Source organism: Macrobrachium nipponense, chromosome 5 (genome assembly GCF_015104395.2).
Source record: "Macrobrachium nipponense isolate FS-2020 chromosome 5, ASM1510439v2, whole genome shotgun sequence".
Lineage (NCBI taxonomy): Eukaryota > Metazoa > Arthropoda > Malacostraca > Decapoda > Palaemonidae > Macrobrachium > Macrobrachium nipponense.
The window spans coordinates 89,811,939-89,837,811 of NC_061107.1; the positions used below are offsets into that span (position 1 = coordinate 89,811,939).

General features: G+C 44.9%; 2 protein-coding genes across 4 annotated transcripts in view; one reads left to right on the plus strand and one right to left on the minus strand.

Moving 5' to 3' along the window:
• The window catches only part of LOC135215488 (recQ-mediated genome instability protein 1-like), a 359,294-nt gene extending 338,774 nt beyond the window's left edge, over positions 1-20,520 (minus strand). Inside the window, exon 1 of one of the 2 annotated variants that reach the window (XM_064250249.1) lies at positions 20,502-20,520. The gene's annotated coding sequence lies outside the window, so the exon portion shown is untranslated. Of the gene's footprint in view, positions 1-14,594; positions 14,797-20,501 lie in introns of those variants that run through there. The other variant, XM_064250248.1, reaches the window with a different exon arrangement.
• Positions 1-24,938, plus strand: part of LOC135215490 (dual specificity protein phosphatase 3-like) — a 134,594-nt gene extending 109,656 nt beyond the window's left edge. For both annotated transcript variants that reach the window (XM_064250251.1, XM_064250253.1), the window contains exons 6-7: positions 22,161-22,277; positions 22,427-24,938. In XM_064250251.1, the coding sequence (XP_064106321.1) occupies positions 22,161-22,277; positions 22,427-22,602 (293 nt within the window). In that variant the 3' untranslated portion in view covers positions 22,603-24,938. The remainder of the gene's footprint in view (positions 1-22,160; positions 22,278-22,426) is intronic.
• The last annotated feature ends 935 nt before the right edge of the window (positions 24,939-25,873 follow it).

Below are 25,873 nucleotides of genomic sequence, written 5' to 3' on the forward strand. Positions count from 1 at the left end.
CCTATCCCTAATGAAAGGGATAGGATGGAGCTCAGTCAAGTAGCTTACCTGCATCTTTTCCTTTTCCAGCGTAGTGACGACCGTGTCCCTCTGCCCACAGGTAGAGGGAGAGAAAGATGGAGAAGAGAAGCCAGTCGCACTCTCATTTATTCCTACAGTCACACCAGGAATCGATGCTGTTCTGCCTGCTCGGGTGCTGGGTAAGCTACACAACATGTTGAGCAGCCACCACAGGTCCCAAGGAAAAGGTATCCAAGGACTTGTAGGCAATATCCCGAAGGTAGGAGGTGAAGGTGGTCTGGTTAGACCAGACCTCTGCCTTCAGGACCTGCCCCATGGAGAAGTTCTTGCGGAACGCAAGCGAAGGACCAATGCCTCTGACTTCGAGGGCTCTCGGACGAAGGGGACGGATGTCGTCACTACCATCAGTTTCGTACGCCCTCCTGATTACCTCACGCAGCCAGAATGAGTGTGTTCATGGATACTTCTTTCTTGGTCACCCTAGTGCTAACGAAGAGGCGTCAACACTCAGGCCTGAGGTGTCGAGTTCTCTTCAGATAGCGCCGTAGCGCCCTCACAGGACAAAGCAGCATCTCATCCGTATCGTTGTCGGTGAAATCCATTAGGGAGGGAATTGTGAAAGACTCGAACCTGTCGTCAGGGATCGACAGATTCTGAGTCTTGGCCACGAAGTTCGGGACGAAATCGAGCGTCACAGATCCCCATCCCCTGGAATGCTTTACATCGAAAGACAGACCATGAAGTTCCCCTACTCTCTTTGCTGATGCCAGGGCCAGCAAGAAAAGGGTCTTGAGGGTCAGATCCCCGTCTGATGACTCTCGGAGGGGCTCGAATGGTCTTCGAGTCAAACTCCTATGGACGAGAGTCACGTACCACCCTGGCGGCCTGAGTTCTCTGGGTGGGCAAGACCTTTCGAAGCTCCTCATAAGCAAGGAGATCTCGAATGAATTTGAGATATCCAATCCCCTCAGCTTTAATAAGGACCAGGGCCAGGGCAGCTCTGTATCCTTTGACTGTGGGGACTGAGAGGAGCTTGTCTCGGCGAAGAAAAATGAGGAAATCCGCTACCTGCTAAAGAGTGGCTCTAAGAGGAGATAGACCCCATCTACAACACCAACCACAGAAGACGGCCCACTTTCCTTGGTACACAGCTGCAGAGGACTGTCGGACGTGTCCAGCCATCTCTGTTGCTGCGCTGCGAGAAAAGCCTCTTGTTCGCAAGTGATGGTGGATAAAAGCCAGCCGTGAAGTTGTAGGGACTGGACTGTTTGGTGGTACCGTTCTACGTGTGGCTGGACGAGAAGGTTGTGCCAATGATGAATCTCTCTCAATGCTTCCGCAAGCAGAGCCAGCAGGTCCGGATACCAAATGGCCTGGGGCCGTTTGGGAGCCACCAGGATCATCCTGAGATTCGAAGTGACCAGCACTCGGCTGATCACCTAGCGAATCAGACAGAAGGGAGGAAAGGCGTATGCGAAGAGGTTGTCCCACAGGTATTGAAGAGCGTCCTCTGCAGCTGCCCATGGGTCCGGCACGGCTGAAAAGAAAACTTGGAGTTTTCTGTTGTGCCGGGTGGTGAATAGATCCACGAATGGACGCCCCCACAGGTTGAAGAGCCTTTCCGCCACGTCTGGGTGTAGAGACCATTTGGTTCCTATCACCTGATCTCGACGGCTGAGCTTGTCTGCTACTACATTCCTCTTGCCTGGAATGTAGCGTGCTGACAGCTTTATAGAGTGAGCCACGGCCCACTCGTGCACCTGCATAGTCAACTGGTGTAACGGGAGAGACACTAGGTCCCCCTGTTTGTTGACGTATGCCACTACTGTGGTGTTGTCGCACATCAACACCACCGAGTGTCCCACCAAGCGGTCCTGAAACTCTTGGAGAGCGTAGAACGCCGCCTTGAGTTCCAGGACATTGATGTGAAGGTGCTTGTTGTGATGGTCCCACACACCTGCAGCCAGCAACTCCTCCAGGTGTGCGCCCCATCCCTCGGTGGATGTGTCTGAAAACAGCAACATCTCCGGGGGGGGAGTGCGGAGAGGCACTCCTCTTAAGAGGTTCCTGTCGTCCAGCCACCAGGCTAGGTCCTGCCTCACCTCCTCCGTGAGGGACACGGGGAAGTACGGTGGGTCCTGAGCCTGTGACCAACTCTCCTTTAGTCTCCACTGAAGAGACCGCAGGTGAAGACGTCCGTGAGGAACTAACTTCTCGAGTGACTGACTGTTCCTGTTGAGACAGAAATCGGTTGGCTGCCTCCCTGAATCTGCTGATCTGTAAGTCTGCGGGGAAGACTTGCCCTGCTACCGTGTTGATCAGCATACACCGGTACTTTATCCTCTGCTTGGGTTCGAGATCAGACTTCTCGAAGTTTACCACAATCCCCAGATCGCGGCAGAACTTCAGGAGTGGATCCCTGTCCTGTAGCAACTGCGAGCGGGAGCTCGCCAGGACTAGCCAATCGTCGAGATACCTCAAAAGACGTATCCTGTGCGAATGGGCCCAAGCTGACACCAGAGTGAACACCTGTGGGGCGGTTGAGAGACCGAATCAAAGTCCCCTGAATTGGTATACCATCCCGTCGAGGATGAAGCGGAGGTACTTCCTGGAGGATTGATGGATGGGTATCTGAAAATATGAGTCCTTCAGATCCACTGAAAGCATGAAATCGTTCTCCGAGACTGGCGAATGAATCGGTTCAGAGGAGAGATATCTATCACCAGGCGCCAGCCCCCCCCCCGAAGACTTCTCCACCAGGAAAAGGCGGCTGTAGAAGCCCGGTGAACGATCCCTGACGATCTCCTTTGATGTTCCCTGGACGTAGGTCTGAAGATGGACCGGGTTGGAGGTAAGGGGTGTCCAAGATTCGAAGGGTAGTAGATATCCCCCTGAAGGACGTCTCTATCCAGGTCTCGGCACCGTAGCGCTGCCATGTTGCCCAATGGCTCGCCAGGCACCCCCCACTTCCGGCAGCAGGTGAAGGGGAACGCCATCCCTAGCGTTTCCCGCCTCTCTTCGCCTTCTTCCCTGCTCCCCCTCGAGAGAAGGAGGGCTGGGAGGGGGCTGATGACGACCTCCCCTGGCAGAAGTTGAAGGAAGAGTCTTTCCTCGGGGCTTAGACGGGGCAACCGTCTTAGCAGCTGAGGAAGCGCTAGCCAAACTCTTGGGTTTGGCCACAGTAGCTCGAGGCTGCCCAGAAGCCTTTGAGACTGCCTGGTGTACTAGGCGGTCACTGTCATCAGTGCGCCGCCTCTCCACCACAGCGTCCACCATCTCTCCAGGGAAGAGAGAGGAGGAACTCCAAATAGGTCCATTACGAAGTCCGAGTGCCGCCTCAAGCCCAGCTCCCTGAATACCCGAGTAAGGACTGCGTCCCTACGACGAAGTACCAGGTTGGCCTACAGGTTTACCGTCTGATGGGCGAGGTAGGAAATGGCCCTACCTCCAGACTGGCAAAGTCTCCTGAAAGCCGGGTCTTCTTCGAGAGCAGAACTCCCAGAGTTGGCCGCGACTTTGGATACTGTGAGGGACCACAGATCCAACCAGGAGACTGCCTGAAAAGCCGCCATAGCGGTCGATTCCAGAGCAAGTGCCCGCTGCTGCGAGAACCAGGAGCTGCTGCAGGGACACACCCTGAGTTAGCCTTGCTAGTTCCGGGTTAACCTGTTTGGGCGGCATCGGATCTTCAGAAGGCACGTAGAAACGCTGCTGACGCTGTAGAGGAGGAGGAAGTAGCTTCAATGACCTGCCTGACTTCAGCGAATCCTCCCGTCCGGAGACAAGAGACTCCACCTGGTCAAGCACACAGTCAGCCAGCTCTGATCGCGGCAGACCCACCGTCGGTTTGGGTTCCCTCTTCGGGCCCCAAAACGACTCGAGCCGGGACGTGGGCTCGGATGGTGGGAGCGGCGATCCTTCCCCGAGGTCGCTGTGCTGACGAATCAGTGCAATGACCTCGGCAAAGTTCCTCTGAATCTCTGGAGTGACTGCGTCTTGAGGAGTAGGACCGTCCAGTCCCTCCAACAAGAGCAACTCCCGAGATCCTCCTCCTTCAGAAGGAGGAACGGCAACAGAACCCTCTCGGTCTCCTCCTGTCACTTGCGCGTACGTCCTGGTTGATCCTAAGACCGTGCCTGGCACGTACGGCGTCGTGACGGGATCGCGAGGGGCGCGCCCCTCATGATTACTCCTAGGTACCTCGCTCTTCCCGGCGTATCTCAAGGAAGTTGAAGGTACAGGAGAGGAAGACCTGACGCTCCCCCCTCGCTCACTGGCAGAACCAGTGTGCTTGGAGGGCTGCAGATGATCACCAACCCGCGGTGGGGATCGAGCTGCAGGCCTGGTCGCACCGCTCACCTGTGGCGAGCGGCTGGACTGAGCACAGCGGCCCCGGTCCCGTGCATCAGATGAGCTGCTGCTGGTCCCCCTATCGGCCCGGTCCCTGTGGGAGCGGCGGTCAGGGGACCTGCAGAGATCACTGTCGCAGTGAGACCGGTGTGTGTCCTCACGGAGCGTCGCACCGCTGGTACCAGCCGAGGCTGGCGCCAATGATCGGGGGGACCTCTTCCCAGCCTCAGCCCGTGCCGGTCAGAGACCGTCACGTCGACCCGGGTTACCGGCTGGTCGCTGCGAGAGCGGCTGCTGACCTGGCGAGAGTCACCTGAGCGGCTCTCACCAGCCTTCTGCTCCGTGCCGCGGTCCTGGCGCCGAGCGAACTCTGGAGCCAGAACTTTGGCTGTACGGTCTCCCGCGGGAGACCGTACAATCAGAACCTCTCACGAACGAGAGGTCGAGCCGGAACCTGGCTTAGCGGCAGCGCCGCCACCAGGCGAGGAAGTACTGGTGTTAGCCGGTACCCCTCTGGTCCCCATCTTCTTCTTCCTTGCGGAAGGAGAGACGGGACCTGTTCCCGAAGGAGCAGGACCAGCAGAAGGACCCCCTGTCCCACCGGAGTGGGACGGGCCCTTAAAAGTTCACGAAGGAGCCTTCTTAAGGGGGGAGGAGGCAGCCTTCTTCTTCTTCAGCTTGGGAGACTTAGAAGTCGAAGGGGAAGAGGCGGCAGCAGATGACGAAGAAGACGATGAAGACAACGACAACACCTTCCTCCTCTTCTTCTTCTTCTTCGTCAGCTCTTGCAGGACAGACGTCAGGTCAACCATCCAGGAAGGAGCCGAGGCTGCTGTTGCCGAAGCAACAGAGCCCGGCTGCACCTGTCCGGACAGACCAGCGTCTGGGGCAGCAACACCGTGGGCTGGAACGACGTGGGCAGGAGCTGGAACAGAAGGAGCGGCAAGAGCGGCAGGACCAGCGGCAGGAACAACAGTAGCTGCAGGTACAGCAGGCAAATCAGGTAGACCAGGAGGCTTAGCGTCAGCCAACGACATCCTGGGTACCGGCGGCAGGTCCAGGGGCGAGCTTTTAAGGCAGCACGAAGAACCCAGGTGGCGGTGGCACGCCCCTCATCAGTACGGCACCGATCGGCCCTTGCACGGCGGCTGTTTGCGTCACTGACATCACATGGGGAGTATAAACCAGGTGAGGAGGGGCGGCGTAACCTGGGGTAGAGATCGTGGTAGTGGTGGTGGTCACCGCTCCATGGATGACCGCCCCAGACCCCGCCAGACGCTGAATAAGCCCCTGAATACTCAGCACGCCCTGCAGTCCCAGTGACGCCCACACCTGTCCAAGGTCGTCCCCCATGGAAGAAGCACCTGCGGGAGCAACAGTCGGGTAAACATGAGGGGTTCCGTCTCGCGTGGGGGGAGACAAGCCCCACCCCGAGCGGACGGAAGACCCCGAATACAGTTGTACATCGGGGTAACGAGCGCCCTCCTCCACACTCGACGGATCAAGCAAGGAGAAGGACTCCGAAACCCCCCACAAAGGGGAAGGTGCCATACATGGGAGCTGAGCCGGGGGTAGGAAAGACAAGGAAGTATCAGTAACCAAAGGAGCCGCTGGAGAGCTTTCCGACGACTCCTTGGCAGGCCTTCGTTTCTTCCTACCCTTATACAAGCCCCACTGCACCTCCGACCAATTTACACATTACACATGGCTCGGCCCGAGTGCATTCACTCCCTCGGCACCAAGTACATAAATCATGGGGATCAACTTCAGGAAATGAGCGAAAGCCGCCGCATTTATGCCCCTCCAACCCGGGACACACTACGGGTGATCGGGGGCTGCGGCAAAAGCTCCATTTCTTGATCAATGATAATTAATTAATTAACTGAAAAATGAAAATAAGTACTTAAAATTTTCACTTTCACAACCAAACACATCAGTAAGAGAATATCACAATAAAAATCCAAAGCATACGACGATGTAGGGGGCAGAGAGCGATGGCGAACAACGTCCTCACACCACACGGCCGAAAGCAAAAGTGATTCTTCACCTCCCAGTCGCCCTGCGCGAGCACTGTCGGACAAGCAGTTAACTACCAAACTCCCTTGTTTGAAGCTTAAGACCGTTCCAGCTGCCGCTAGTTACCTTCCTATTGTTAAAGGACCGATGGTTTGTATAACGTATCGGAACAACTCTGCTACTTTCGGTAAGGAAGGTCTAGAAATTGAATGTCCTTGAGACTTACACCAACGTCTGTAAACCGACCATTTAGCCTGATAATTTACTCTGGTTGACTGCCGTCTGGCAAGAGCCAACTGTCGCGCCACTCTGGAGGAGAACCCTTCGTGCTTGGAGAACCTCCTGACAGTCTCCAGGCATGATGATGAAGCATGTGGAGCCTCTGATAGAACCGATGAAAATGGGGTTGTTTGAGAAGATCTGGTCTCTCTGCCAGACGAATGGGGGGCTCCACCAGTGCTTCCAGTAGGTCGGGAAACCACTCCTTCTGTGGCCAGAAGGGGGCGATCAAGGTGAGATCCAGACGCTTGGTTGCCCTCACTTTGAGGACTGACCTCACCAGATAGAACGTAGGAAGTGCATAGGCTTGAAGTCCCTCCCAGTCCTGCAAAAGAGCGTCTGTCCCGGCACTCTGAGGAGTCTGGTAAGGGGCGAAGAATATCTGGCACCGAAAATTCAGTAGGGTGGCAAACAGATCGACTGTGACAGGCCACTTCTTCCTGAGGCTGTCAAAGACATCCTGAAAAAGTGTCCATTCCGACCCTTGAACTTCATTCGGTCTCGACAAGGCATCTGCTAAGACGTTGTGATGGCCCAGGATAAACTGAGGGACCAACGTAATCCCCCTGTCTTCTGCCCAACACAGGATTGATCGGGCTTCTTGAGTGAGAAGATCCGACTGTGTGCCACCTTGGTTTCTCAAGTACGAGACTGCTGTGGTGTTGTCGACAAAGATCGCGACAACTGACTCCAACAGTTGATCCTGAAATGAAAGAAGTCCTAGGTACACTGCCCTTAGTTCCCTCCAATTTATTGACATGATCCTCTCTTCCTCTAACCAAAGGCCCGAAGTGGCTTCGGAACCCAGGTGTGCGCCCCAACCTTGATCTGAGGCATCTGGCCAAAACATTAGGTCTGGCAGAACTGAAAGAAGAGACGTCCCTGACTTGAGGCGGTGAACTTGCATCCACCAACGGAGATCCTTCCGACATTATGGAGAAGAGGTGACTATCGTGTCCTCGGACACAAAATCCCATGACTGGCGAAGTGTCGACTGAAGGGACCTCATTCTGAGACGACCTCCGGGAACCAGTTGGATGAGGGATGACAAATGGCCCAGGAGAGTTCTCCAAAGAGAAACTGGCTGCATTACGGAGGACAAAAATTCTTCGATCAGACTCAGAAGCTTGTCTATCTGTTTCTGAGTGGGAGAAGCCCTCAAAATCTGGGAATTCAAAACAATCCCCAGATAAGTCATGATCTGGCCAGGGATTAGATTGGACTTGTTGAAGTTGACACGAATGCCCAACTCAACACAAAGAGACAGAACCATCTCCCTCGACTGGAGACATTTCTCTCGAGATTTGGCCTGGACTAGCCAATCGTCCAGATACCGAAGCATCCTTACATTTAACTTATGTAGAATAGCTGAAACAGGAGCTATCACCCGAGAAAAGACCTGTGGAGCAGTGGTGAGGCCGAAACAAAGGGTCTTGAACTGGAAAACTCCCGAGTCCGTGAAAAACCGAAGGTAAGGTCTGCTTCTTGGATGGATGGGGATTTGCAGATAAGCATCCTGCAGATCGATAGAAATCATCCAGTCCCCCCTCCTGACGGATGAAAGAACAGTCTGGACCGTCTCCATCCTGAACTTGTACTTTAGAATGAACTTGTTCAAGACCGAAAGATCTATGATGGGGTGCCAGGCACCCGAGGCCTTTGGAACTGCAAACACCCGTGAGTAAATCCCGGGAGAAGAAGGAGCTCTCTCTATGGCATTCTTCTCCAAGAGGGCCGAAAGCTCCTTCTCCAAGGCATGACCCCTGATTGAGTGAGGGGAATAACTGCTGAACTAAAGAGGACGATTGGAGAGTGGAGGTCTGGAAACAAAAGGGATCTCGTAACCTTCCTTCAGGACCTCCACCACCCAAGCATCCACCGCTCTCCCCTTCCAAGCTGACCAATGGCGGGAGAGACAAGCTCCTACTGCAGTCTCCAGGCGAGGTGATGACTCCTACTTCCGAAAATTCTTACGCAGAGACAAGGAAGAAGAAGAAGAAGGTCCTCCTGGAGGTTGAGCTCTTTCTCTGCCCTTAGAGCCATGCCAAGAACCTCTCCCACGTTTCAAAGGGTGAGCACCAGAGGATGAAGTAGAGGCACTAGAAACCCGAGATGTATTCTGGAAAAACGAGCCAGGAGGAGGTGGTTGTTGGGCTGGAGCAGGAGGTACAGATCTGGCCCTAAACTTACATTTACTCCTTGAAGGAACGGGAGGAAGACCAGAGGAAAAAGCTCTTGATAAGGCCCAGTGAGCTTGGGAAGAGGCATCACCTTGATGTTCCTTCAAAACCTCAGAAAGCAGACATGTCGAAAAGGGAATCGCCAAAAGGAGAAGAGGACAACAGACGGGTTCTCTGAATCGGCGATACAGAGGAGGGTAACTGCGACAAATACAGGTTACGCTTAGAGAAACAAGAAAGGCCTGCATTGAAGCAGCAAGCTCGTTCTGATGTACAGAAGCGATTGAAATGGATGAGTAGAATTTCTCAAAGAGAAGAGCATCAGGAGGAACAAACCTGGAGTCCTTGATATACATTAAAAGCCCTCCGAGGACCCACATATTGAAGGATTGAGCTTCTTGTAAGGAGCTCATAACAGACTCCATGGCAATAAAATCTTCGATTGAGACAGAGACCGAAGCCTTAGAAAGCAAGGGTTGACCCGAAAGTCGGACAAAATCAGGATTTGGTTCGGGGTGTCGGGAGAATGAATTATCATCCGCCACCTGATAAACTCCTCTCCGGTGTCGTAGAAGAGCAGAGAGCTTCCTCTTCCCTTCCCCGATCACCTTCGAAAGTTTAGCGGCAACGTCTGCCCTCACTCTCGCGAACCTCTGAGCAAAGGGAAAACGTAAAAATTCCCGCGACTGGGAAGGACTGTCAAGAAAAATTCCTTCTGTAATACAACGAGGCGGAGGCTGCTTCTGCTCTTTAGGCCTTGCCTGAGGAAGAAAACTCAAAATTAAATCAAAGTTTCTTGAACTCTACATCATGACCTCCATTCAAGGAAACATCAATATCACATGAATCTGCGTCATCATCATCATCGTCAGATCCTAACTGAGAAACTTCCCCTGAAGTAAACTCCTGACGACTAGCTGTCTTAGGCCTGACGCTAATACCCCTTCCCCCTTCTCCTAAATAAGCGCCCTTTGACACTGTTACGGGACTAACAGGGGACACTGGGTAAAGAATCGTCGGGCACCTGCCCGGACCGGATCCCCCCTACGCCTACGCCACGACGGGGTTCACAAGCCGGGGTATCTGTCGCACCATTACCCATGGTACTGTCGACAGGTACCTGACGAGGAGCTGAAAATGATTCTAAAAGTGTTAGACATTCTAGGAAAGGCTTCTTCAAAATTCTCTGACAGCTTGTTAAACTTAGCTGAAATGTCTCTATCTAAACTAAGCTGTAATTTTTTTTAAATTCTGTTTCCAGCTAGTTTCCATTGCCCAAATCTTTGAATCTACATCAGAAATGACTTCACTATTTACCAGTTGTACCGGATGCAAAGCATCAATTGATTCGGAATCGGAATCATACGATACCAAAACCGAAGAGCCAGAACCATGAGCGCCCAAGTCAAAGAAATCATTAGATACAGTTCTAGCTATTGATGTCTTTTTCTCCTTAACCGATCTTTTACGCTGCAAGATTCTTTGGTGTTTCATATAAGCAATCATATCCTCGTCAGACCAGGGCTTACATAAGTCGCAACGAGATGTCAAGTCACAAACCTGTCCCCCTGCTATTCATCCTTGTCCCACAAGCCGGGCAGTTCCTGATGTTGCTGGCAGAAGGAAGCATCGAATTAACTTGGCAATTCATTGTAGAGTTGGACAGGTCAGTAATTCCGGGTCGCGCAAAAGTTCGTAATATAAGATAAGTACCACAACAGAAATAAAGTTAATTCACTATTTCGTGGATGTAATACGTGAAAGGTAATTAACATCAAGTCTCATTAACAAATAATGAGAGCTTTAAAGGCACAAAAAGGTTTTAGAAAATTTATAAAGAGCGGCCGTGATATAAACTGCAGGGGCGCCCGTTAACAACTGATTTTCAGGGAAGGTTTTGTAACTGTCAACGGCAGCGTTGCCAACTGGCGGACAGAATAGGAGGTAACAAGGTTGCCAATGTGGTAAATTTTGGTGCGGTTTTTGGGGATTTAGGGCTAGATAAATTATATTAAGGTAATGTTTATTAATAATTAATATTTGTTTAACTCCAGGAAAAAAACTGTGGCTGTTTTCACCTATTTTACTTTGTATTGAATTTAAAACAGTAAAAGTAAAATAAATCTAAATATTTTATACATAGTATTTACTTAGGGTAAACGACCGAACAGTGATATAAGGCCTAGCAGCCAACTTTCTTGAAACGCAGTCACTTCCCAAAATACTCAACGCTTGAATTATGCCACAATGTATTTCGTAATTTAGGAGAAAACACTTTCAGAAGCGTAGAGGTTTTGGTGTGCTAAATGAATTGGGCACAACTCTCGAATGATGCTCATGGCAGCGAATTCAAGTACTTTTTCGGGAAGGTGGCCACTATGTCGCCGCTTGGTCATTTACCCTATACTTACTCTGTGCAGAAATATGCGAATATTAAATATACTGCATTGTACTGGGTATGCTGGTATGGTAATTTTTATTTCTAATTTGCTGGGGTCCTCGGGTGGGCTCACTGTATCTGTGGGTCATTAGGGGGAAAAACCAGCGACTACCAACCCTTATCGCGGTTTTCAGGTCTTATTCACTCGATATTTAAATGGTGAAACAAGAATACAATTACAACTCCAAGCATACCATTCAAAAGATTGAAGTTTCGTCAACATAATGTGATATATGAAAGCCCCATACGAACTAAAATAAGCATGTGACGCTCTTCGTAAAATATTTTTTCAAGGCAGTTTTGAAATCCAATATGGCGGCTACCGTGGGATGTACAGTTTTTTATCAGTGACGAAAACTCATCTTTCCCCACAGCCTTCCCAGGAAATCATTTTGAACAATGTTAGCGTATGAATGTAACGTTTATTGATCTTACTCAAGATTGCAGTTGTAATCAGCACAATAAAACAACATTTTGTTGCCTATATTACTGAAAGTATGAAACTTTTTATTCCCGGGGTCATGGTTTGAACTGAATTCATTCCTACCTTGTAATCGGTGGTTTTTATCGTTACTGCCATCACAACTGAAACTCCACAGTGCTTATTTGATTGTTATTATACACATTTTGGTCTCAGTTCACTCCACATTGCACTTTAAACCCGTTGCTGTTCCTGGTTCCTAAGCGCGCGCTCCACAAACACAGTTACGAACAGCAGACGACGAAACTGCAAAGTTTTATTCCCTAAATTGTTTACTTTACTCGTTATTTAGTTTAAATTTACTTTATTTAAAATTTTTAATTTAATTCATGTATATTATCCCTTTTTTGCAACCAAATTACCCCGAAAAATTACAGATATTTCTAAAGTAGATACAATCAAATGTTTCTAACGTTTTCGTACATCTGGCTGCCGAAAACCATAAAGGAACGACCACGGATAAGTGAATTATATATATATATATATATATATATATATATATATATATATATATATATATATATATATATATATATTTGCTTTTTTGTTTTTGCTAGCACTTTTCATTGATTTCAGTCTATATTAGTATTTTGAATTTCTTTAATAACCGTATGCCAGAAATAAATGTAACCTTTAATGTTTGCATGGCTTTAACTGTTTGCATGCTAAGAATGGCAAAATCATCATTGCCACATTAGTGGAGGCTTCACACATACGCCGTTTCATTATTATAAACTGTTTCCATGAATTCTAGTTGTCATAGTAATGCAATAATGATAAAATTGCTTTAATATTTTTTAGTATTTATACTTCCAATACATAGCCTACTTTCACCAATTTCAAACGTTTTGTGTGTAGTCTTATACCAGTTTGGAGGTCAACACATACCGAATGGCAACAGAGAGAGAGAGAGAGAGAGAGAGAGAGAGAGAGAGAGAGAGAGAGAGAGAGAAGCGAGAACGAAGAAGAAAAGGGGTGGAGGGGGGGGGGGGAGGGTAGGTGGAGCTTTATACGCGTGTTCGTATCCATTTCTGCATATCCATTTCTGGTGTTTTTGTCTCTTGATACAAGGACAAGTGTCGTTATTCTTTGCGATTAGTGACTCACGATACCCTTATAAATTACGGCACTGGGTGTAATGCACTATAGCAAAATCTCGTTCTGATACGAATGTTCTTTACAGAAATAGGTATTGCCCAAAAACGTGCTTGCACTGTCTCTGAAACCCATAGTAGGTATGCTGCTTAGTTGTCAATCAAGTTTTTTGTAATCAAGTATTTTTTACAAGCTAACTTTTGAATAAATTTGTATTTTTCTCAATCAAAACATATGCCCCTCAATGGTAACTTTCCTCTTTTAACGACTTTCTGGTCATTGCAAATTCGGCCCCATAATTTCTTATGGTGCGAAAAGAGGCGCAGGGACCGAAAACGATTGCGTCACACTACGGCGATAATCCGGCAGTAAAACATCTTCATATATCCAAAAAGTAAATAATAAAGATATATATGCGCATTACGATTATACCAGTTATGTGAAAAGCTGATAATCTGCATGAATAACTGGTAAACTGTTCTGCAAGAAAGTCGAGTAAAGCAATTATTTACAATAGGTACGAAAGTCAAGATGACGTGACGTCATAATACAGGACTTAAAAGAACGTTCTAATTCCAAAAAAATAATTACTTAAATTTGAGTCAGAATCGAGTTACTTTTTCAATAACGAATATTTTCAAATTAATCATCATAAATATGTAAAATACTGATGTTTTACTAATTATTTAAAAAATTATCGAAGTGCACTCTTCGTCGTCTTTTTCTACAAAACAGTTGTTTACTTGGTGAGGAAAAGTTTTCAGATTGTTGTGATAAAAGTGCCCCAGCGTCTGTGGGTACAAGTGGTGTGCGGATTTATGACAGGAAATTTTATTGACACAAGCGACTCGTAAACATCGAGATGGCGTCAATCTTCTAAATACCTCGAGTTGTAAGTAAAAATGTGGAACGCGTTTTGGTGAATTTGCACTACGTTTGAGACCGTTTTCAGTACCCTCTGTTTAAATCTTAAAATTTGGCCTTAATTTCTAACTTTGGAGAAAATATACTTCGAAAGGAAAGTAGAGGTCTTTAGGTCCGTTTCTCACCAACAACAAGTCGCGACTGATGCCATCTCCGATGTCAGGACGCGTTATAATGTACTTTTTTTGGGATTGTCCAAGGTGATCGAACTTGGTCTACTCTGGACCCTAAGGTTTTTTACCTAGTATGGTCAAGGGTATTTCTACAGAAGCAATCCGCGGTGGCTTAGACTATGGCAATTGACTGATTCCTATGTTATTTGAGTTACTGTACAAGATTTAAAAAGTAATATCCATTCGGCCGGCTGTAACTAAGCAGTAATTGACCTTTGAAAGTTACATAATAGCCGCACCAAACTCAAAGGTATATCAAAGTTTAGTTCCAACCAAACGAAAAAATTATTCCTTACAACCCTTGTAAAGCAACTAAATAACATAGAAATGTCAATTGCCATAGTCTAAGTCACCGAAGAACGGTCCTACAGGAAGGTACCAAGTATTCGTTACGGTGAAGGAGATGTAAACACAGCCGCCATGTTTAAATTCCCCAACCACCACGGAGCCATATGTTCACTAAGGGGGGAGGGCGGGGGGGGTAACGCACAGGGGGAGGGCGGGGTAAGGTGGAAGGTACGAGTTGTCTTAGCAGCACCCCACTGAATAGTAACATACCTTGGCGCAACTTTCGGCGAAAGCCTAACACTCACTTTCCTAAAACATAATAATTAAGAATAATGTTTGGAGCTTACCTTAAAGGGGTGGAGGGTACAAAGCAGCAGCTGCTTTTAAGAATGCGTGGAGGCGGGTCTTGGGTTCCTCAAAATGCAGCTTGAAATAAGCAACAGCCAAGTACCCGACGAAGTTATACATTCTCCTCCCGTATCTTGGAGTTGACTGAATGGGGGCAAAAGACCTGCTTTCTCAGGAGGCCGTGGCCCTGGCAAAAACCGATTAGTCGATCATAATTACCTGAGTAAAAAGGCAGAAAAATCTTTGTAACTCATGTAACAATTGTTACATGAAGTTGGCAAAGAGTTCCTGGTGAGGGGCTGGGGCGAGCGTGAAGTAGATGCAGCAGTGGATGTCATGGCGGCAGATTCAACAGTGTTGGAAGTTCTACAGTTAGGAGGTGGCAAGGAGCCAGACCGTAGAAAACAGGGTAGGAGAGGTGGGGTGGAGTAGTAAAAATGCTTTGATGCTATTGGTTGAGGCAGGGTGGGGCTGAGGTAAATGAACAAGCACTTAACAAGATAAGTTGGCAATGTTAAGGGTAATAAAAGTAAATGGGTAGTTTAAGGAACTAAATGTAAATGTGGATGGGTTCAAAATATGAAATAATACAAATACATATAACGGGCCCAGGAGGGGGTGGGATTTAAGTCCTGGGTGGTAAATGTGTAATAGGGCTATAGTTGTTTTAATAAATACAAAAGACCAAATTAAACATGGTTAGCATATAACAAAAACTAATTAAACTTGTAGGGGATGTTGCCGACCAGGGGTGGGGTTGGGCCTGCTGTAACCCCCCTTAAAGAACCAAACCAACCTAACATAACCTAACCTAGCAGGGGATGTAACCTTACCTAGTAGGGAACTTAACCTAGTAGGCAATGTTGCCTGACCAGGGGGGCTTTGCCCCGCAGTACCCCCCCTTCCCCTTAAAGGCCTAACTTAACCTAGTAAGGAATGTACCGCTAACCTAGTAGGGAATATTGTCCTTGACCAGGGGGCTTCGCCCCCCGTACCCCCCCTTTAAAGGCCTAACCTAACCTAACCTAGTAGGGTGAAATACTATCCTAACGTAACCTATTAAGGAATGTTAACCCTAACCCAACCCTAACCCTAGTAGGGAATATTGCCTGACCAGGGGGGGCTTTCCCCCCCGCCCCCCCGTACCCCCCCTTAAAGGCCTAACCTAACCTAGTAAGGATGTAACCTTAAGTACCTAACCTAACCTACCTAACCTAGTAGGGAACATTACCTGACCAGGGGGGCTTCGGCCCCCCGCCCCCCCTACCCCCCCTTAAAGGCCTAACGTAACCTAGTAAGGAATGTAACCTAACCAACCTAACCTAACCTAAATACCTAGTAAGGAATGTAACCTAACCTAACCTAGTAGGGAATATTGCCTGACCAGGGGGCTTCGCCCCCCCCTACCCCCCCCTTAAAGGCTAACCTAACCTAGTAAGGAATGTAACCTAACCTAAACTAACCTAACCTAGTAGGGAACATTGTCCTGACCAGGGGGGTCTTCGCCCCCCGTACCCCCCCTTAAAGGCCTAACCTACCTAGTAAGGAACGTAAACCTAACCTAACCTAGTAGGGAAATATTAGGCCTAACGTAACCTAGTAAGGAATGTAACCTAACCAACTAACCTAGTAGGGAATATTGCCTGACCCGGGGAGGGGGGCTTCGCCCCCCCCGTACCCCCCCTTAAAGGCCTAACCTAACCTAGTAAGGAATGTACCTAACCAAACCTAACCTAACGTAACCTAGTAGGGAACATTGCCTGACCAGGGGGGCTTCGCCCCCCCGTACCCCCCCTTAAAGGCCTAACCTAACCTAGTAAGGAACGTAACCTAACCTAACCTAGTAGGGAAATACTAGGCCTAACGTAACCTTGTAAGGAAATGTAACCTAACCTAGTAGGGAATATTGCCTGACCAGGTGGGCTTCGCCCCCCCGTACCCCCCCTTAAAGGCCTAACCTAACCTAGTAAGGAATGTAACCTAACCAACCTAACCTAACCTAACCTAACCTAGTAGGGAATATTGCCTGACCGGGGGCTTCGCCCCCCGTTTACCCCCCCTTAAAAGGCCTAACCTAACCTAGTAAGGAATGTAACCTAAACCAACCTAACCTAACCTAACCTAGTAGGGAATATTGCCCTGACCAGGGGGGCTTTCGCCCCCCCCACCCGTAAACCCCCCTTAAAGGCCTAAACAAACCTAACCCTAGTAAGGAATGTACCTAACCAAACCTAACCTAACCCTAACCTAGTAGGGAACATTGCCTGACCAGGGGGGCTTCGCCCCCCCCACCCCGTTACCCCCCCTTAAAGGCCTAACCTAACCTAGTAATGGAACGTAACCTAACTAACCTAGTAGGGAAATACTAGGCCTAACGTAACCTAGTAAGGAATGTAACCTAACCAACCTAACCTAACCTAACCTAGTAGGGAATATTGCCTGACCAGGTGGGGGGTTTCGCCCCCCCGTACCCCCCTTAAAGCCTAACGTAACCTAGTAAGGAATGTAACCTAACCAACTAACCCTAACCTAACCTAGTAGGGAATATTGCCTGACCATGGGGGCTTCACCCCCTGTACCCCCCCTTAAAGGCCTAACCTAACCTAGTAAGGAATGTAACCTAACCAAACCTAACCTAGTAGGTAACCAAGTAGGGAATGTAACCCCCCCCCCCCGGTATCCACCCTTGAAGAACTAACCAACCTAGCCTAACCGGGTAACCCCCTTCAAGGAAGTAAAACTAGTAGGTAAACCAACATATAACAACTAAACCTAAGGGTTATGTTGCCTAACCGGGGGATGGGATTTGGCCCCCAGTAGGTAAAATGACATATAAACCTAACTTTGATGGGTGTGGAAGTGTTGTAAAATGTAAAAAGTAACCATACATAACTGCGTAATAGTAAGGAAACTGGAAGGGAGGTGTAAATTGTAATGTCTGTAAAAGTGTATAATGGAATATATTGAAATGTAGGTTTTATAAGAATAATGGCAAACTATATATTTAAAAATTATATATTGAAATGTAGGTTTTATAATAATAATGGCAAACTTTAATATAGGTATTGGTATCGGTGAGAAATGCATTGTAAATGGTGTAACGTAAAGAGCCAGTCGTGAATACTGGAAAGGAGGGATTGACTTGTGTATAAATGATATAGGGAGTGTGTATGTAATATGCAACGCAATGTGCAATTTCACGTAACAGGTAGGTAGGTAGGTATCGAAACGTCCTAAAACTGAGTTCTATATCAACACGTAGGCATTTTTAGGTGTCTGTCCTCAATTATAACATAATATTTCAAGTTATATATGGTGAAATGATTAGGTGGGGATATTTCAAAACAGTTATTATACAAATACTATGGAAAAATGAAAAGGAATAAACACTAGAATTCACATAACATGTTTAATAAACAAAATAGCTAAATGCTTTTATGTAACTCAACGTATGGTTACCAGCCAGGGTTCCCAGATGACACCACTACCAACCAGCCAAAGTCTACCATGAAACCAGCCAAAATCCCGCCAAATGGTAATCCAAACCAACCCAAATAACCGGCAAATATATGTGCATTATATCTATCTTTATAAATGCATATTTTTTATCATATATATGCTTGTATAGCGGCATCATAGTTTTAGTTAGATAATATAAACTAATATAAGAATGCAGGAAAAAAAAAAAAAAAAAAAACGAGAATGAATTGAAATTTTGAAATGAGGCTCGTTCCCTGAGAATCCGGCAGCCTGTTTTGTGGTCATCTGGTGTGTGTGTGATTTTTATGTTAATTCCATCTACATATTTTGCTTAAATGTTACCAAGTTTTTACTGAAAACCTATTCAAATTTCCCCAGATTTTCCTGAAAACCTTCAAAAATTCCCAATCTGGGGAGAGATTCCTCAAACGTGGGATCAGTGTTTAGCTCAAATAGAAAGGGTTTGTTTGAAAACCAGCCAAAATACCACTAACCAGCCAAAGTGAATTTTTACCCACCAAATTAGGAAAAAAAGCCAAATTTGGCGAGAAAACTGCCAAATCTGGGAACCCTGTTACCACCCAATCCTTCACTCAGTCCGGTAGCAATGTAGGGGTCATACTGTAACGTGTTTGGCTAAATACATATATCCCTCCCGTAAACATTTCTTTCCTCACTAAGAAGTCAGAGTTTAGGCCAAAAGCTCCCTTACAGTTAGCGCATGCGCAGTAGCATTAGCGCATGCGTAGTAGGATTCATTGTTGTGGTAGTAGTGGTAGTAGACAAATATGGATGTGGAACGGCTCCACTATAGCTAGTGTTGTTATTTCTTATTTCCGCCTGTATTTCGTGTTTTTAAAAGTGATAAATGTGGGAAATACCACAATAACACGGCAAAATCTCCCCCAAGTTGTTTCTCCCCACCCAAAAAACCCCGGTTCCCACTGGGGGTCCCCCTTACCGTAGGATAGAGTTGGGGTTTTGTCCCCACCCAAAACCCCGGTTCCCAATGGGAATCCCCTTTACCGTAGGATAGAGTTCAAAGGTAAATTAGAGTCGTCCGAAAAAATATTACTTCAAATTCTTGCTCAAGAGGTAAAACTGCATAGAAAAACTGCAACTGCCATACTCTGGGCCGCCGCGGATAGGTACACTAGATCTACCTGGTCAAGTTTGGGAACCACTGGTGTACATAATAATCCTACCTTATAGCTAATCAACACATAGCAATGGTGCCAGGTAGCGCACATCACAAGCTGGTTTGGCTGTCCAACCTCTCCCCTCTATATCCATGGATAAAGGGACATCTAGCCTACGCTAGTTGTAAGCACTGTCAACCAACGAATGTTAATAGTAGTAACTAAGGTAAACAACTGCTTTAAGTCCAACTTACTCAAGAAGATCACACTTTTTCACTTGATACTTAATTGGTGAAACAACAATACAATTAAATCTTTAAGATTACTATTCAAAAGACTGAAGTTTTGTCAACCTAATGGGATATATGAAAGCGCCATATGAACTAAAATAAGCATGTGAGGTCTTTGTGAAATACGTTTTAAAGGCAGTTTTTAAATCCAATATGGCTGCCGAAAACCATTGCCGAGTAGACGATGGATTAATGAATTGTTTATGACAAAAATTTTGTATTTTTTTCCTTGCACTTTTCATTGATTTAAGTCTATATTACTATTTTGACTTTTTATTAATTGTACCCATGCCTGAAATACATGTAACCTTTAATGTTTGCATGCTAGGAATGGAAAAATTTCATCATTGCCAATTTAATGGAGCTTCACACACACACGCTGCTTCATTTACAAACTGTTTCCATGAATTCTAGTTCTCATAGTAATGCAATAATGATAAAATTGCTCTAATATTTATGTAATACGCCAATTTCACTTACTTCCACAGTTTTATCTAAGTCTTATACCCACTTTGGAGAATAAACACATACCAACTGGCAACATTGATAAAAATAATAGGAAAGCGCGAACATCGTAGCTACTATTCACAACAAAACCGTTGACATTTGTGTCAGGAACCTAGTTACTTTTTCAACAACGAATATCTTCAAATTAATTATCATAAATACGTAGGTAATAAATTTATGTAATTCATAACCTTACACTGATGTTTCACTAATTTATTTCAAAATTATCTAGCGCACTCTTTTTCTTCTTCCTCCCGAAAAATCCCGAGTTTCCTTGGACTTAAGCGCGAACATCATTATTTACGATTGTTGTGAGGAAAGTGTCCCAGTGTTTATGGAAATGGAAAGTTTATCGACACAAGTGACTCCGCAAACATCAAGATGGCGTCAATCTTTAATACTTAAGGTGTTCTGAGTAAAAATTTCAAAAGCGTCATGGAGGTAAGTTTGAATTATGAAAATATTTAGTATTTTGAGAGAAAACTCTTACTTCAAGACGAAAGTAGAGGTCTCGAGGTGTTGCTTCCATGACCGATGACTCATGACTGGTATCCATCTTCGGCGTCAGTACGTGTTAACGTACTTTTTCTGGAAGGTGGGTCAACATGCGGGCAAGATGGCCGCAGCTGGTCCACTCAGTTGTTTACCCTTGGGAGAAAACATTTACTTCAAGAGAAAAGTAGAGGTCTCGAGGTTTTGCTCCCATGGAGGTTGGCTTATGACTGAAATCGGTAGATCTAGGGTACTTATCTGCGGAGATCTAGACTATGGCAGTTGCGGTTTTTCTATGCAGTTTTACCTACTGAACAAGAATTTTAAGTATTATTTATTTGGACGACTGTAATTAACCCCCTGGGGCCAGTACTAAACACGGCGAAATACAATACATTGGACGCCCCAATCCATAGTGGATGTCGTATCCGCAGTTACGTTCCTTACAATCCGTGCAGACTGCTTCTGTAGAAATACCCTGATAGTAGCTACCTATCTATTAATTCAGGATACTGGAATTGCTGAAGTTATTTTTTGGGAAAGTGACAGCATGACGGTACAGGTGTCCACCTGTCTGCACAGTGGTGCTTTACCCTAATCAACACAGGTAAACATAGCCTATAGCAATGGTGCCAGGCAGTGCACATCACAATCTGGTTTGGCTGTCCAATCTCTCCCCTCTAGGCTATATCCATGGATAAAGGGACATCTAGCCTAGCTAGTAAGCACTCAGTCAACCAACGAATGTCTTAGGTATACTACTAGGCCAAGACGCTGAAAAAAAAAAAAAAAAAAAAAACATTCATCTTGGTAACGTTGCTTCCTTGTCCAGAATTACGATGTTCATCCGAGAAAAGATAAGGTTCAATAAACTAGTAACAGATATATCTTGCTACGGTAAAACATATTTACATAACAAGATTACAATTTAACACATAACGGAAATACCGTAAACCTACAAAATTTCGTTAAACATGTAAAATAAGTGTTTCCAGTTGTTTACAAAATTACAATTCCACAATAGTCAAAGACGTCAACAGATGGCGGTACTAAACTAAATACGTCATTTACTTGAGATAAAAACAGTAGTAGTTTAATGAAATGGGAAAGCTGAAGATATAAAAATGTTTTTACACAGCTTTTTTTTCTTTTTAGCTAAAGGCTTCCAGAACGCAATACAAAGTAGCGTGACAAAAGTTGTCCACGAGGCGAAACGGTTAGCAATGTAGATATGGAGGACACCTATCTATGACTACTACCCTCTATGTTAATAACTTTTGATAAATTTGGGGTTTCCTTTTCCACAAGACATTAATTAGTTCTTACGGCACAGCAGTTGACCAGGAGTTTAGCACCCCTATTAGGCTGAACATTATTGTAGAGAATTGAACTGAATTGTTATTGGCGAATCATACCTTCCCTAGAAGACTTAAAAATTCCGGATAAGTCTCACATATAAACTAATGATGCTTTAATTCAGGTCAGATTCCTGTGTCGTTGGCTACGCTTGACATAAATTTGGTTACACAAATAAGATAATCGTTGAACACAACACAGGTTAATTTTAAGGAGGAAAACAATTGCTTCTTTAATTTTATTACTTGAAATTCTGTCATATCACAACCTCATGGGGTTTCCCTTTTTACCTTCTCTGCAGGAGTAGTTTTTGTTCATTGCCGCCAGGGTCGGTCCAGATCGGCAACGATTGTAGTAGCTTTCCTAATGCTGAAGAGAAACATGACTGCAGCGAGAGCCTTGACTCTTTTGAGAGAAAGTGAGTTTCACTTTTTAATTGTATTTTGGTATGAGTGTGGTTTGTACTATTTGATGTAATCAAATTTTTTTGAAAAATTGAGATTAGAGGACAGTAGCAAAAATGTGAAGTTACGCTTTTTTTTTCTTTCTTTCTTTTTCTTTTTGTAGGTCGAGAAATTCGCCCAAATAATGGATTTTTGCAACAGCTTGCAGACTTAGACCTTAAGTTGTTCAGGATCAAGTTCGAAAAGCTTAAAGAAGAACTTTCTAGCTCTGATTCTGACTCTGATTCTGATTCAGAGGTAGATCTAGAATCTGCATCCGATAGTGAGGAAAGCAGCTGAGGAGCAAGGGTGAATCTCATGAGAAAAATTCTTGGCCCGGTTCAGAAAAAGAGGATGCTTCGAACTTCATTCTCATTATATTTTATGCGCCATACTCTGCTCCTTCTTTTAAAGATGTGCTGTATTTGTTTCACTTGAATTTTACAGTTTCGTTATTAATTGTACAATGTACAAAGCAAGTGTGCATCATCTCTGTTGTAGGACATAGTACTAATGAATCTAGAAGGGGTATTCATCATGTAATTTATAATGTTCTGATAGGTTATAATGCAAGACGCACCAGGTTAGTTATTGGAACTAATTCACATGCCTCATATGTAAGGTAATGCAATGAAATTTATTAACGCACGAATACGTTTTACCTAGCAAGCAAGTTATTGGTAATGAAGACCAGCATATGTCAAATGTGATTTTGATGTTGTTTGTGATCTTAATCCGTACCAGTTTATTCACAATACCCTACATATCATGTAGATATTTGTAGTACCTCTTTTTTTTGTTAATTGTAACGAACATTAGGATTGCATTTCTGCAGTGAAACTGATATACAGCTTAATTGAAGCATTTTTCTCTTGAAGATGAAATGCACAAGATGATGGTCCACTTTAGTGCTGAATTTACCTCATTTTATCTTTATGGTGTTTGATACAGGATAGATAAACAGTTTTCTAGAAATTAGATTTTGCAACATCATCCTTGTGTGAAGATCCTCGATAATTTTTCGCTTTTTTCACCTATTTTCTAGATCTTAGGTTGTGTTTTGCTTGGTTTGCATTCTTAATTTATTTTGTATGTTTACCTAAAAAATCAGATTTTTGCAACTTTTCCACATCTTGATTTACATCTTTCAGTTCCAGATCACAGTTTTACCCTCTCATGACATTTACTACAAAACTGGATCCTCTACACTCAATCACTGACACACAAAGTGCATCTTGCTGCACTGCGTTTGCTCTACAGTAACCATCAATACATTCCACAACCATCACTGAAAATCATATTTTCATGGATGAAACTTTTCACCATTCTTCACTCCCTTACCTAGCATGCGTGGCACAGGCCAGTTCTGGCATCCAATTCTTGTCACGTGACTGTTCTCGTAAATCTGAATATTTCCCCTGTTGCATTCAACGTCTGCTTCGAACAAGAAACATTTGAAAGTGCTATGATGGGAAATATCTGGTGCTTTTTAATTAAATATCTGTTGTTTCCACTGCAATTAAACTAGCTTGATTTGCGCAACAAAGCTAACGCAACTTTGTGATCTTTATTTTATGATGAACTGATTCTCTTTTATCAATAGGGCCCCTTGAAGCATCAATTTTAGCTAATTCAACCGATTTGGCTAATCTCAATCATAAAAGTAGTATTCAGGCCTGAATGCCAGTTCGATTATACAAACATGTCCTGATCCTATCAAGATGCGGAATTAGTGTGGGTTTTGTGTGACTGTTTAGCATAAAAGGCTGCTACGTTTATTTGTTATGGCTCTCTAGTGTTACTTTGGCTATTCTTTTGTGTATCTTGGATTGATCGTGTAGCTCTAAGGACATAATATTATTCTTCTTCTTGTCCAATATAATAATGATGATCATCTGTTCCACTTATCATATCATTAGCATCTTCGCACGATATCTGTTGATAGCGAACATCACCATTAAAGACCATTGTCCTTACATAACATTCCACTCCCGTTTAAAGGGTGTGTTTGGGGAAGGAGTAATTAATCAGTCCTGCAAATAAAGGAGAGACCAAACCTCCTCACAGCACCGCACCATCCTGATTGAAGATGGAATTTTGAGTCGTACCTACGTGTTGGTATCTCACTCCTTCAAAGAATGTACTACAATGTGGTCAAAGCACTTTGGAGATAACCATAAAGTTGCTTAGGGTAATGGTTTTTTGACAGGACTACATTTCAAAATCCATTTACTTATTTTATTATGATGTTATCATATCGAATGAGCACAGGAGAATGGAGACGGTATAGTAGGCCGATTGAGAGTGACTTTTATCCTAAACTATGACTAAAATTCTCTAGCTTTTTGTCTTTGCGAACTTCAATATGATTTTATGGGAACATTTATGTAAACAGTTAAAAGCACTAACACGAGTTATAGAGCATTTAACCTTCATTCGAAGTTTGTGACTCATGTAAACATACCTCTGGAAAAAAAATTATTAAGATGTTGGTTTATTCTTGTGATTGATTGTGTTCAAGACGCATTACAGATTTTCAACGAGTTAATGAATTTCTTGTAAGATAAAGCATTAAGTTAACCAGAACCTTGCTGTAAAACTTCTTATTGCTTTATAATAATAAATTGTAGAAAGAGTGCAACGTACTTCATTTATCTAAAGTCCACCATAGTTGTGCTTATAACACCATTTTCTACTATAGTAGATTCACATCAACCGTGTATTTGATGTCTAGGCCAGTCCCTTACGACGCTCCTGATTGGCTGTTGATAATCCAATCACAGGGCTGGAAACTTTCAGTCTCTCGAGAGAGTTCACATGTGTAGGGTATATGCTCCACCTCTCCTGAGGGATACGTCTTTCAGGAGAGGTGGAACATACATCATGAGAGTTTCCAGCCCTATGATTTGCTTATCAAAAGCCAATCAGGAGCGTCGTAAGAGACTGGCCTAAACATCAAATACACAGTTGATGTGAATCTACTATAGTACAGCCATTGGGTAGCTTATTCGCAAACCTGAACTTGCACGTTGCTTCTTATACAGCAATTTCAATGTAATTGTAGTCTTTGAGATTCAAGAATACAGGACAAGCACTGGGACCTATGAGGTCATTCAGCGCTGAAAGGGAAATTGACAGTAACGTTCGAAAGGTGTTAACAGGAGGAAAACCTGTTTCGCTATGAATAAATTGTTTGAGAGGGTGGAAAGTCAGATGGAAGAAAGGAAATATGAACAGAGGTATACAGGAAAAAGTAAAGAAAGAGGTTGCAGCTAGGGGATGAAGGGACGCTGCTAAGACCCTAAGTAGTGCCTACAGTACACCACGTGAGGTGCACTGACATGACTAACACCATACAGTGTCCACCGTCTTAGCATAAATCGTATTTTAACCAGTGATGAAATGGGATATTTTAAATGTATTAAAAATATTCAGCATCTTGAAATATACTGAAAACCATAAACGGTAGATGGAGAAGACTAATGTTTTATAGTAATTTTGGTAAATTTTTACAACAGTTCCAACTCAGTTTTTTTTTAAGTAATTATGTATTTTCTTGTGTGTTTTAATG